This window comes from Bos mutus, chromosome 2, assembly GCF_027580195.1.
Source record: "Bos mutus isolate GX-2022 chromosome 2, NWIPB_WYAK_1.1, whole genome shotgun sequence".
NCBI lineage: Eukaryota > Metazoa > Chordata > Mammalia > Artiodactyla > Bovidae > Bos > Bos mutus.
Window position 1 is genome coordinate 56,366,060 of NC_091618.1, and position 13,661 is coordinate 56,379,720.

General features: G+C 35.3%; 1 protein-coding gene across 3 annotated transcripts in view; it reads right to left on the bottom strand.

Moving 5' to 3' along the window:
* GLS (glutaminase) overlaps positions 1-13,661 on the bottom strand; it is an 88,273-nt gene that overhangs the window by 34,907 nt on the left and 39,705 nt on the right. For all 3 annotated transcript variants that reach the window (XM_070388996.1, XM_070389004.1, XM_070389013.1), the window contains exons 10-14: positions 11,043-11,109; positions 10,443-10,493; positions 7,741-7,917; positions 1,763-1,894; positions 752-844 (exon numbers count right to left, since the gene is read on the bottom strand). In XM_070388996.1, the coding sequence (XP_070245097.1) occupies positions 752-844; positions 1,763-1,894; positions 7,741-7,917; positions 10,443-10,493; positions 11,043-11,109 (520 nt within the window). The remainder of the gene's footprint in view (positions 1-751; positions 845-1,762; positions 1,895-7,740; positions 7,918-10,442; positions 10,494-11,042; positions 11,110-13,661) is intronic.

Below are 13,661 nucleotides of genomic sequence, written 5' to 3' on the forward strand. Positions count from 1 at the left end.
TTCTACTTATAAGTGCTTCGCACATATTAGCTTCAAGTCTAGTTAGGTAATTTTATTCTAAACATTTCCACTTGGGATACAAAGGAATTTAAATTCAAAACAAGTCCCTTAATGCAGTAAACAACAATAAAGACAAAAACAAAATCTTGTTCCTGAAATTAAGTCCTGACTCCTTTAAAAAGGAGTATATATGTGCAAAAATATGAAGTCAAACACACTGATAAAAAACAAATATCACTTTAAAATAACAGTGTCAGAACACTGCATTAAACACTTTCTGTAGAAAAATACTTCATCTATAGTGACATATAAAACTTACTATGAAGCTCTATAAGGTCTATCACTAATACTATAACCCCTTTCCACTTATATATCCATCCACATAAAGATAAACTTCACTTTGAGACTATAACTGACAAATATTAAGAGCAAAAATAGGTTTTCTCTTTATAGCATGCAGCACTTTCCAATATGTTTCCTTTTAACAGAGTCAATTCTTAAAAATACTGCTAAAACAGCAGAAAAATGGGGAGGAAACTCTGCTCCTAGGCTAACCAGTTTCAATTTAAATAAAACAGTAATATATAGTATGTATGTCCAGGATGATAACATCAACAATTTAACATTACTCATTTGTTATTAGTGAAAATATGAGGCCACTAACAATTAAGTAAGTTTTATTTAAACTGGTGAACCTCATTTTCACTCTCAAAAAAAGTTACATAATAACCTAAATAAGAATTCTGCTTACCCTCTGATCACCACCTTCTCTTCGAGGATCAAGTTTTTTAGCAAAGTGTCTCAAATTATCATAGTTATGGAAATTACACAGAGAAACAAGATCCTGTAATTAAACAAAACAGGTATTATAAGAAACTGGCTTAGTCAATGGCTATTGTTTTTCCATATTTTAACAAATTTCACTAATACTGTTCAACTTAACTACTATCTCAAAGAAAGTACCACTGCATGTTAATAAAGATGCATAATGTATCAAGAAGACCGAAGTCAAAACGAGAAGACATGGACTACAGGTATTTGAAAATTTACTACCATAATCTTAAGGCTCAGGCACTCAAAATGTGTAACTTTCATTTTCTGTAAAATGGGCATTATAATAATAGGCCACATGAAGTAATTATTCTATCAAGTAACTACAGCACCACAAAAATGTAAAGAAATACTATGGTTACAATGTATTTTAATCTATAAGGAATCCAATGTCATTCTCTAGTTTTTGTAAAATATTAAAAAAACTGAAAAATCAACTGGTATTTTAAAAGGGAAGATCTGCAGAAAAAATTACGATACTCAGTGCAGACTCTAGGAATTAGTAAATGTAAATAAAACCAGAAGATAAAGATACTGAACTAGTTAACAGTAGTAGTAATTTTAAATTGCAGTACTTATTTCCTTTAAAAAAAAAAAAAAAAAAGACTCAATCTTTCACTTATGGTGAGGTTTAAATGACTTCTCCAAGTTTAATGTCTTTTGCTGATCTTTTAGAAACTGAAAACTAATTACAACCATGAAATTAAAACTTAAGCATCAAACAAATTTGTAATTTGTGAGGATGATTATATGGGAGCTGTCTGGTAGAGGCAATTTAAAGCTCCTTTGCAAACACTAACATGGCTATTGAGTAACTGACAGACTGGCAGTGAGAATGCAAACAGTCAAACTATGAAAATGAGTAATAAAGTAGAACCACCAGATGGCTCAACTTATATGATCATTATTTTCATTAAGAAAATATGCTTACATGACAGAAGTGAATTCCCTTAACACTGTTGCCCATCTTGTCCAGAGGAGGAGACCAGCACATCATGCCCATGACATTGGGGACAACTAAAAGAATGCCTCCAGCAACTCCAGATTTTGCAGGAAGACCAACCTGAAAATAGTTTGAAAAAATAGACACTTATGTTAACATTTTAAAATAAGAAAAGTTATATCCAACAATAAGGGAACTGGTTAAAATATTACAGTGTATTTTCATATAGTAGCATTCCAACATTAAAACATAGATAAGTATTAGATTGGTGCAAAAGTAATTGCAGTTTTGCATTGCTGAACTCTGCCATTTGATATTGGAACACACTCTTAAGTGTGGTAATGCTGTACATCATTTTAATGCACATTTCTTGCTTTATGTTTTTTTCTTTTTGTTAATGACTTATAGCATGCATGTGTGCCAAGTCATTTCAGTCATGTCCGACTCTTTGCAACCCCAGGGACTGCAGGAACCACCAGGCTCCTCTGTACATGGAATTCTTCAGGCAGGAATATTGGAGTGGATTGCCATGCGCTCTTCCAAGGGATCTTCCCAACCCAGGTATCGAACACACACATTTCCTGTGGCTCCTGTATGGCAGGCAAATTCTTTATCACTGAATCACTGGGGAAGCCCCAGTGACTTATTACTTGCTGTTTATTTTAGACAGGGGAAGAAATCATGTTAGACAAAAAGCAAATTTCAGTGATTTTCTTATCCGAGTTCAAAATGGGTTGTAAATCAATGGAGACAACACACAACACTAACAACACATTTGGCCCAGGAACTGCTAATGAACGTATAGTACAGTGGTGGTTTAGGCAGTTCTGCAAAGGAGATGAGAGCCTTGAGGATAAGGAGCACAGTAGTTGGCCATCAAAAATAGACAATGACCAACTGAGAGCAGGATGACAATATACAGCCTTGACTTACTCCTTTTCCTATTTGGAACCAGTCTGTTGTTCCATGTCCAGTTCTAACTGGTGCTTGCTGACCTGCATACAGATTTCTCAAGAGGCAGGTCAGGTAGTCTGGTATTCGCATCTCTTGAAGAATTTCCCACAGTTTATTGTGATCCACACAGTCAAAGGCTTTGGCATAGTCAATAAAGCAGAAGTAGATGTTTTTCTAGGAACTTTCTTGCTTTTTCGATGATCCAGCTGATGTTGGCAATTTGATCTCTGGTTCCTCTGCCTTTTCTAAAACCACCTTGAACATCTGCAAGTTCACAGTTCACGTACTATTGAAGCCTGGCTTGGAGAATTTTCAGCATTACTTTACAAGCGTGAGATGAGTGCAACTGTGTGGTACTTTGAGCATTCTTTGGCATTGCCTTTTTAGGGATTAGAATGGAAACAGCCCTTTTCCAGTCCTGTGGCTACTGCTGAGTTTTCCAGATTTGTTGGCATATTGAGAGCAGCACTTTCATAGCATCTTCTTTTAGGATTTGAAATAGCTTGACTAGAATTCCATCACCTCTATTAGCTTTGTTGGAAGTGATGCTTCCTAAGGCCAATTTGACTTTGCATTCCAGGATGTCTGGCTGTAGGTCAGTGATCACACCATCATAATTATCTGGGTCATGAAGATCTTTTTTGTACAGTTCTGTCTTTTCTCACCACCTCTTCTTAACATCTTCTTCTCCTGTTAGGTCCATACCATTTCTGCTCTTTATTGAGCCCATCTTTGCATGAAATGTTCCTTTGGTATCTCTAATTTTCTTGAAGAGATCTCTACTCTTTCCCATTCTATTGTTTTCCTTTGTACTGATCACTGAGGAAGGCTTTCTTACCTCTCTCTCCTTGCTATTCTTTGGAACTCTGCATTCAAATGTGTATATCTTTCCTTTTCTCCTTTGCTTTTCGCTTCTTTTCTTTTCACAGCTATTTATAAGGCCTCCTCAGACAGCCATTTTGCTTTTTTGCATTTCTTTTTCTTGGGGATGGTCTTGATCCCTGTCTCCTATATAATGTCAAGAACCTCCATCCATAGTTCATCAGGCACTCTATCAGATCTAGTTCCTTAAATCTCTCTCAATTCCAAACAGGAAAAGGAGTACGTCAAGGCTGTATATTGTCACCCTGCTTATTTAACTTATATGTAGAGTACATCACGAGAAACGCTGGGTTGGATGAAGCATAAGCTGGAATCAAGATTGCTGGGAGAAATATCAATAACCTCAGATATGAAGATGACACCACCCTTATGGCAGAAAGTGAAGAACTAGAGAGCCTCTTGATGAAAGTGAAAGAGGAGAGTGAAAAAGTTGGTTTAAAGCTCAACATTCAGAAAACTAAGTTCATGACATCCGGTCCCATCACTTCATGGCAAATAGATGGGCAAACAGTGGAAATTTATTTTTTTGGGCTCCGAAATCACTGCAGGTGGTGACTGCAACCATGAAATTAAAAGATGCTTACTCCTTGGAAGAAAAGTTATGAGCAATCTAGACAGCATACTAAAAAGCAGAGACATTACTTTGCCAACAAAGGTCTGTCGGTCAAGGCTATGGTTTTTCCAGTAGTCATGTATGGAATGTGACAGTTGGACTATAAGGAAAGCTGAGTGTTGAAGAATTGATGCTTTTGAACTGTGTTTTGGAGAAGACTCTTGAGAGTCCCTTGGACTGCAAGGAGATCTAACTAGTCCATCCTAAAGGAAATCAGTCCTGAGTGTTCACTGGAAGGACTGATGTTGGAGCTGAAACTCCAATACTTCAGCCACCTGATGCAAAGAGCTGACTCATTTGAAAAGACCCTGATGCTGGGAAAGATTGAAGGCGGGAACAGAAGGGGACGACAGAGGATGAGATGGTTGGATGGCATTACCAACTCAATGGACATGAGTTTGGGTAAACTTTGCGAGTTCATGATGGACAGGAAGGCATGGCATGCTGCAGTCTATGGGGTCGCAAAGAGTCGGACACAACTGAACTGAGAGCAATCATCAAAGCTGATCCTCATTGCTACACGAGAAGTTGCCCAAGAACTCAACATTGACCATTCTATGGAATTCGGCATTTGAAGCAAATTGGAAAGGTGAAAAAAGTTTCTTAAGTGGGTGCCTCATGAACTGATCAAAAATCAAAAAAATCTTTGAAGTGTCATCTTCTCATTCTATGCAACAACAGTGAATCATTTATTGATCGGATTTTGACATGAAACGAAAAGTGGATTGTATATAACAACTTGCGACAACCAGCTCAGTGGTTGGACTGAGAAGAAGCTCCAAAACACTTCCCAAAGCCAACCTTGCACCACAAAAAGGTCATGGTCACTGTTTGGTGGTCTCGTGCAGGTCTGATCCACTACAACTTTCTGAACCCTGGTGAAATCAATATAACTGAGAAGTATACTCAGTAAATGGATGAGAAGCACTGAAAACTGCAATGCCTGCAGCCAGCATTGGTCAACAGAAAGGGCCCAATTCTCCTCTATGACAATGCCTGACGGTATGTTGTACAACCAAGCCTTCAAATTTGAACGAAATGGGTTACGAAATCTCGCCTCATCTGCCATATTCACCTGACCCTCGCCAATAAGACTACCACTTCTTCAAGCATCTCATTAACTTTTTGCAGGGAAAACACTTCCACAACCAGCAGGAAGCAGAAAATGCTCTCCAAATGTTTATCAAATCCCAAAGCATGGATTTTTACACTACAGGAATAAATTTATTTTTCATTGGCAAAAAATGTGTTGATTGTAATGGTTCCTACTTTGATTAATAAAGATGTGTTTGAGCCTAATTATAATGATTTAAAATTCAGGGTCCAAAACCACAATTACATTTGTACCAACCTAATATTTACCAATACGTTTGTAATCTAGTAAATGAAAAGACAGTTACAAAAACAAGGAGAAATTATCTCTTCCAAGATGATTCTCTGTGGTATACTGGCAGAGAAATTCTAAAGAATAGAGATAAGATGGTACTCATTTAAATTAATCCTCTTCAAAACATTTAAGTTTACATTATGTAAAATTTGACACCAACTATGATAAAAGACAAAATTACTGTCATCAGGACAGTGTTTTACTAATGGTTTATTAACAATTCAGACCTCTTACTAGAAGTAATCTTGCACAAAAGTAGCAAAACAAAATAATTACCTGAAGAGAACCTACTAATTTACAGCAAATACCAGGAACAATGGGAGAGTTGTTCTACCATTTCCCCACCCCTCCAATACTCTGACAAACTACATGAAAAATGATCCAGTTTTTTTTTTCATTTAAAAATAAGAAAACAGAGGTAGGTTAAAGGGGAGAGTATAGATTTTTTAAAAAAATAATAGAGACACAACAATCACAATGTATGGATAGCCCTTATTTGCATTCAAGTGAAATAAACTATGGAATAATGATTTTTAAGATCATCCAGATGATCTGAACATTGACTAAACTTTTAGTACAGTTGATTTACAATGTTGTTATTTTCTGCTGTACAGCGAAGTGATTCAATTATAAATATACATATTCTTTCTCATATTCTTTTCTATTATTGACTAAATATCTTGATGATATTAAAGGTCAAAATCCTTTTTAGGTTTTTATAGGTAATAATGTGGCTGTGGACTTTTTAGAGTCCTTATCATTTAGAATTACATACTTAACTATAAAAGGGTAGGGGAAGTAGGTGTAATAAAAGATGAAATAAGACTGCTCATGATAATTACTGAAGTTGAATGCCAGGTACATTTATTTTTTATTAAAGAACAGTTAATTTATAATGTTGTGTTAGTTTCAGGTATACAACAAATTGTTTAAGATATACATATAGTAAGGCCCCTACATACAAACCTTCAAGTTCCAAGCTTTCCAAGACGTGAATGTGCATTTGATTCCAGCAAGGAGGCAGAACCAGTGTCACCAACGTCAAACTTGAGTGAAACCATAGTCTGCCCTCTATCTCCTACTGCCAGTGATCTTTCAGCTCTACCATTTCCCCACCCCTCCAATCAGTAACTCTTCTTGCCTGTTCACTCTACGCCAGCCCCTTTATGCCAGCTGTTGTACTGTACTACTACACTTTAAAGTATTGTGCTGTAAGATTAAAAATGTTTTACTGTTTTTTATGTATTATTTGTATGAGAAATATTATAAACCTATTATAGTACAGTACTATATAGCCAAATGTGTTACTTGGGTACCTACACTATCTCTGTTGCACTCACAAATTTGCTCTTGGAACAGAACTTGTTCATATGTAAGGGACTTACTGTATGTGTCTGTGTGTATATATTTCTGATTCTTTTCCCCTATATGTTATTATAAAATATTGAGTATAGTTCTCTGTACTATACAGTAAACAGGTCCTTGTGTCTGTGCGGCTGTTTCTCTATTCTGTATACAATTTCATTTGTATCTTTTTTTTTTTTAAGATTCTATACAAAAGTGGTATCATATGATAATGCACCAATTTTTCTATGTTTAACATTTTCAAAATAAAATTTTAGGGCATTACAACTTGATATAGAATGAAATAAGAGAAGTCTCTAACATTTCACAAGTGGCAAATGCACAACAGAGCTCAAAGGAATGTATTTTTAAGTTTTAACTTGAATACACTTTAAATCCTTTAAAACAGCTATGGTTGTAAACAAAGATGCTGAACACCACAGTTATGCATGCACTCTTTCTGAACTTAAAGAATTCCTGAGGTACCTAATCACACAATATTAAATACTAGTAACTAAAAGTAAAGTCTGTACTAAGCTTCTACAGTGAAATGCCTTAAAATAAAAGTGAAAAGGACCTATAGATTAAACTTCAAGTTCTTAAGAACATGTCATAGACTGCTTAACTCTATTTCTTACTAATTCCGTAACAAATTAACCTTGAGAACAAGCCTCTCTCTCAAAAATTAATGGACAGCTCTAGAGGCAAAGTTCAAACTGCATCTTAAAAAGAAGCTAGTCCAGACTAGTTTCCTGCCAGAGAAATTAAGATCAAACAATTACTTACATGGAAAGCAAACTGCCCTGAGAAATCATACATGCCACAGGAATGCATCAAACTGAGTGTATTTCGAACTGCTTCAGGACTCAGTACTCTTTCACCAGTGATTGGGCAGAAGCCACCATTAGCCAGTGTTGCTGCCATCACACTAGCTGACTCACAAGTTACTTCGATGGAGCACAGCTAAAAGGAAGAAAAAATTAAATTCTAAAAATTTAGACTCACATTATTTTAGTACAGTTGACCTCTAAGACAATCGATTTTATCTAGTATTTCATAGAGATCTGAAATCTTTTTTCCAAAGGGATAATCTGATGTCATTACACAAAGATTTAAATTTGAACAATGTCCCAGCCCCTTTAACGTTTCTCCTAATTCACCAGTTAATTCAGTCTTTCAATGGCAGAGCTAGGATAGGAAGAGCTAGACCTTTAGCACCAAGAACTGTAAATTGCCTCATGTGTGATATTCAAGCTTGCTTAAATATTAATGCTTTCTGTAGGATATATAAACATAATTATTTTTAACTCAACAGGGAAAAAAGAGGGATGACCTATTTTTAAAATAAAGCAACATACATAGGTATTATGATACTTAGCATCTACATGAAAAATTGCTACTTTAAGGAAAAAAATATCTGACATCTTGCCTATAATAAAGCTCAGTATCCTTATATGGCAACACACAAAGGACTACAGGAAAAAATCTAAGTTCTAGCCTGAATGCTCTGTGTGCCTAAACCAAATTTGTTGCTTTTACACTGCTTATTAACATTCAAATAGCCATTTGATATTGACTATGATTCCTGGATATGGTATAATGAATTAAAAAAGCAAAGTCCAAGCACACTGTAGGGTAAAATTTTTGCATTCCAATACAATCAAAATAATGGAAATAGTTTACCAAACCAAATCCAAATTTACCCATAAAACTAAAACAATTAATAAATGCTGCTTTAATTTCATTAACAGCAACCAAAACTGAGGTGAAAGTGGAAGAGAAAGAGAAGATAGGAAGAAGAAAAGACTGAGTTCTCAACTTACAATATTCTTTACTCATAATTCAAGATCTATCAGAGGCACAAAAGGGTTTGGAAATAGCAATAAGGGAAACTAATTAACTGCAATGAATCAGAGAACTGATTAGGGGCCACTTTTTGACTGGTTTTTACTTTTGCCTCATTATATTAAAACCCCTTCTCTATTTCTCTAAAACTACTGAATCTACCTATAACACAGACCCACACAGCAAAGACGTATAGTAAAGGTGATTTAATTATGAAAAGCTTTCTAAAAGAAAAAATATTTGAACTCAATGACCAATTCCTAATTTATAATTAGTATTAATGGAAATTTTGTTTGTCATAAGGTGATACTTCCAATTCGACAAAACCCAATTTAAGAGTACTCTCCTGGTACCCTGACAGATGTTCAGTTAGATGCAGTCCTTCTCCCAAAGAGCAATTAAATTTTCCACGGCTGTCTCCTGATTTCTGCCCTTAAGCATGAAATTTCATAGTAGATTACTAGTACCTAAGCTGTAACAGTCAAATATGTGTACCAAAGGAAAAGAAACTTTAACATATGGAAGAAATCCATACAGGCTAGGGAAAAAATAAGGGCCATTGGATAAATATGACACTGAACTTAATATAACATGTTATAGCCGCAAAGAAGCTTCATATACATCTTACAAACTCATCCATGTAATGCAGGAAATTAGATCAGGCTTATGCCACAGATAATGAAGTCAGGGTTCAGCAGCTGAAACCAAGTCACATGGCTAAAAAGTGGCCAGGTTAGATTTTGATTTTCTGTTGACAGTCTGGATTCCCAAGTCATAGTTCTTCACACTGGGCAGGTGACAAGCTGAGACTTGGATTTCTATCAAGATCTACTTCATTATCAACTTTCCTTACTTGTTTTTTAAGATTACTAAAAGGTTAAAATTAAAGAAGCTTAAAAAGTAAAGCCAGGCAAACGTTAGGTGACACAGAAATTAACAATAATTAGTTACTATGTAGCTACTAAGTACACTACAAACTCATTAGAAGCACCAATGGATCACTTCTTGGCTAAGATCAAGTATAGAAGCACCAATGGTATTAAATCTGTAAGAATGAACTGAAAACATGACAGGAGGAAAAGGATTTCTTCTTCTAAGGATGACTATCTTAACTTCAATTCTATACCACGGAAGATACGTAAATGGTCTTCTCCGCCATGAATATGGAAAGCTACTTTAACTTATTAGAAAATCCACTATGTGACACTGTAGAAATGAACTAAACAAACAGAATATGCCACTTTAGAATGCTGAATGTGAACTTTTTGATAAATAAACAAGTAACTCTTTCAAAGAAAAATTTTAAACTAAGAAAACAGTGCTTAGTTTATAATAAAGAGAAGCAATTGCTGGAGCTGTACATTAGTTTTCATACTCCTTAGATATAATGTTTTTATAGAAAAAAACATTTCCCTGTTACATTCTAAGATATTACAGGCATAAGACTGCATTTAACAAGGACTTTTCCCCTAAAGTTAATGGGAAATGACTTTCTCTTGGCCTAGAGCCAAGATTTCAGAGGCATTTCTATTCTAAAAAATGTGACACATTATATACATATATACACAGTTATATACATATATACATAGTGGGTATATACATATCCATTTATATACATAGTTCATACAGTTAAAGTAAGTTACCTGGAAATAGAAGTCCAATATACCAACCATGTCTGTGCCTTCTGGGAAACACTGAAAAAATAAATGGGCAATTGGAAACACAGGCACACAGGAAAAAAATGCACACAAAGAAGATACATGGAGATTAAATTTAAAATATACACACATTTCACTCTGAGAACAAAATAGGACACAATCTATAAAAGAGTGCAAACACGAAATAATGAAGAATAAATCAAAGTAATATCACATATATATTTCAAGATACTAGTTTAACTGACAATAATAAATTGATTCATTATTCATGAACCAAATTACTGGACCAGACACTTAAAATTTAAAAATCAAGTATAACCGACAATAGTCAAGGGTTATACTTTTGAAAAATAGACCAATCCTTATGCAAAATCTGCATTAATGTAACTAGGCAAATATTTGAATGCTACCAAATACAACCTGCTTGAATAATATTAATACTTTGATAGTATTAATTGAAGAGTGTTTTGCAAAAACTGCATGTTAGTTATAGGTAGTTATTTAAAAGCTATTGTTTTTAGTATATATCTCTCTATATTTTATTAAATGAAGGAATAATGTGAAAAAGAAGCAAAATTCAAAAACCTTTTTTTCCTTTAAGTAATATCCTATTGCAAAATTTCGATCTCCACTTTCTCTTTCAGACTGAAACCTAGAAGAAAAAAAAACACATTTGCTCTATTTATATACCCTCTGTAAAAGCATGATTGTTCTGTAGGTTAATCTGAATAGCAAAGTGCAGTATAAAGAACACTGACCCTTAGAAAGAGTCAAGGCTGCTGGGTTCTAGTCCCGGTTCTGTCAACAGGTCAGCTATGTGGCCTTGGGCATGTCATTTAAGTAATAATTCTTTCTGCATTAATTTTCCCAGCTGTAAAAGAACTGAAATGAACTAGGCCCTTTCTAGTCTTCATATTTTGTGACTTAAGAAGCTAATTTTTAAATTACCAAATATTCAATTATTAAAATTTACCCTTAGTATCTTCTGGCTTCCCTAAAAGAACAGTAGTCAATTTCAACTGAGGGAATCTATGGAAATTTAACTAAGACACATGAAATGGGCCTAACAGCATTTGCTGGATTAACAAATTTCTGGGGAGTCTGGGCAGTAGCAAATAATACAGTATGAACAAAGTTATAAAAGACAAGACTTCATTGAAGGATGCAAATATTCTGATGTGTCTGGGAAACAGTTTCATGGAAAAGAGTGGAAAAATACCAAACCAACAAAGGAAACTAAAACCAAATTATCAAGATTCAGTTCAGTTCAGTTGCTCAGTCGTGTCTGACTCTTTGCAACCCCATGAACAGTAGCACGCCAGGCCTCCCTGTCCATCACCAACTCCTAGAGTCCACCCAAACCCATGTCCATTGAGTCAGTGATGCCATCCAACCATCTCATCCTCTGTCATCCCCTTCTCCTCCTGCCTCCAATCCCTCCCAGCATCAGAGTCTTTTCCAATGAGTCAACTCTTCGCATGAGGTGGCCAAAGTATTGGAGGTTCAGCTTTACTGATCTCCTTTAGGATGGACTGGTTGGATTTCCTTGCAGTCCAAGGGATTCTCAGAGTGTTCTCCAATACCACAGTTCAAAAGCATCAATTCTTCAGTGCTCAGCTTTCTTTATAGTCCAACTCTCACATCCATACATGACCACTGGAAAAACCATGGCCTTGACTAGACGGACCTTTGTTGACAAAGTAATGTCTCTGCTTTTGAATATGCTGTCTAGGTTGGTCATAACTTTCCTTCCAAGGCGTAAGCATCTTTTAATATCAAGACTGATAAATGCTAAAAAAGTGCAATGGCTCCTGATTGCCTACAAAATGAAAGCTTGAACGCTTTCAAGTTACCTTATCAGGTCTACATTTTAGAAGGATAATTCTGCCATCAGTTTGGGAAAGGAGAAAAAGAAAGGATGAATGATTTATTAGGAGACTAGTGTTAATGAGAGCTACAAGAGGTCTTAACTAGGCAGTGATGACAGGAATGGAAGGAGAGGTATGATCAAATATAAAAGCACTTGGGCAATCTTCCAACCTAATGGGAAGAGGAAAAACAGGGTAAAGTCTGATACAAATCCTAGATTTCTAGCACAGTCTACAGAAAGGATGACAATATCAACTGACATGGGGATCCCTAGAGAAAAGAGCAGTTTGGGAAGTACTACAGTTATCTATGGTACATTTGAGAGCTCAACCTCAAAGAGTTCAGAAGGCTGCTGCTTAAAGAGCAACTATATACGACATTCTTTTTACTGATCAGGGGTGGACAGCTCCTTCTAACTGCATATCTGAATATTTCCATGGTCAGAAAAACAATGCTGGATATGACAAAGTTCTTGGAAATAAACCTGTCAACTTGCCATACTTGGCAACTAACTATATTAAGGAATGATCACAGTGCCTAACACATAGTTCTGTGCATCAAACATTGTATCAGGTACTTACTATCCACTAGATAACAGGAATACAGAAATGATTTGGAAGACACTCTATGTAGGAATTAAGGAGGTCAAAGTCTAATGGCAATGATGAGGCAAAAAGAGACAGAATTGTAGAATAAGTTCAATAAAATATGGTAATATGAGAGCACAGAAGAAAGGTGAGATGAGATTAATAAAAAAACTTCCTGGGAAAGACACTTAGCTGATGAATAAAAGTTGGTAAGGCAGACAACATGAAATACAAAGCAACACCTAAGTTTAGTTTTCATGCCAAAAATGTTTAAGCCTTGTCTAATCACTAGGAAACAATCCTATTCAAAATGGGGAAAGCCAATGGGCCATATCTGGTCCACGCTTTTATAAATAAGGTTTTTTGAAACACATCCTCACAGTGTTTATTGCTTGCTTTTCTACTAAAAGAGTAGAGCTGAGCAGTTGCAACAGAGACCATATGGCCCACAAATACAAAATATTTACTATCTATTCCTCCTTCACAGAAAAAGTTAATTTATGTTCCACTGACAAGACAAAAAAAAAAGCCATTTAATAAAATTTTAAAAAGCAAGGGTCTAGGTTAGGAGGACTGTTCCATTTTAAAAAGACAAAAAACTACCTCACATATATGTATATTTATATACATGTACATGTGTGTGTGAAGAGACGCACATTTGTTTTAAATTGTCCATCTAAGGAGAGAAACAGGTTGAGAAAAAAGCAAATGAGACAAAATACTGATCAGAAAACATAAGTGAAAGATG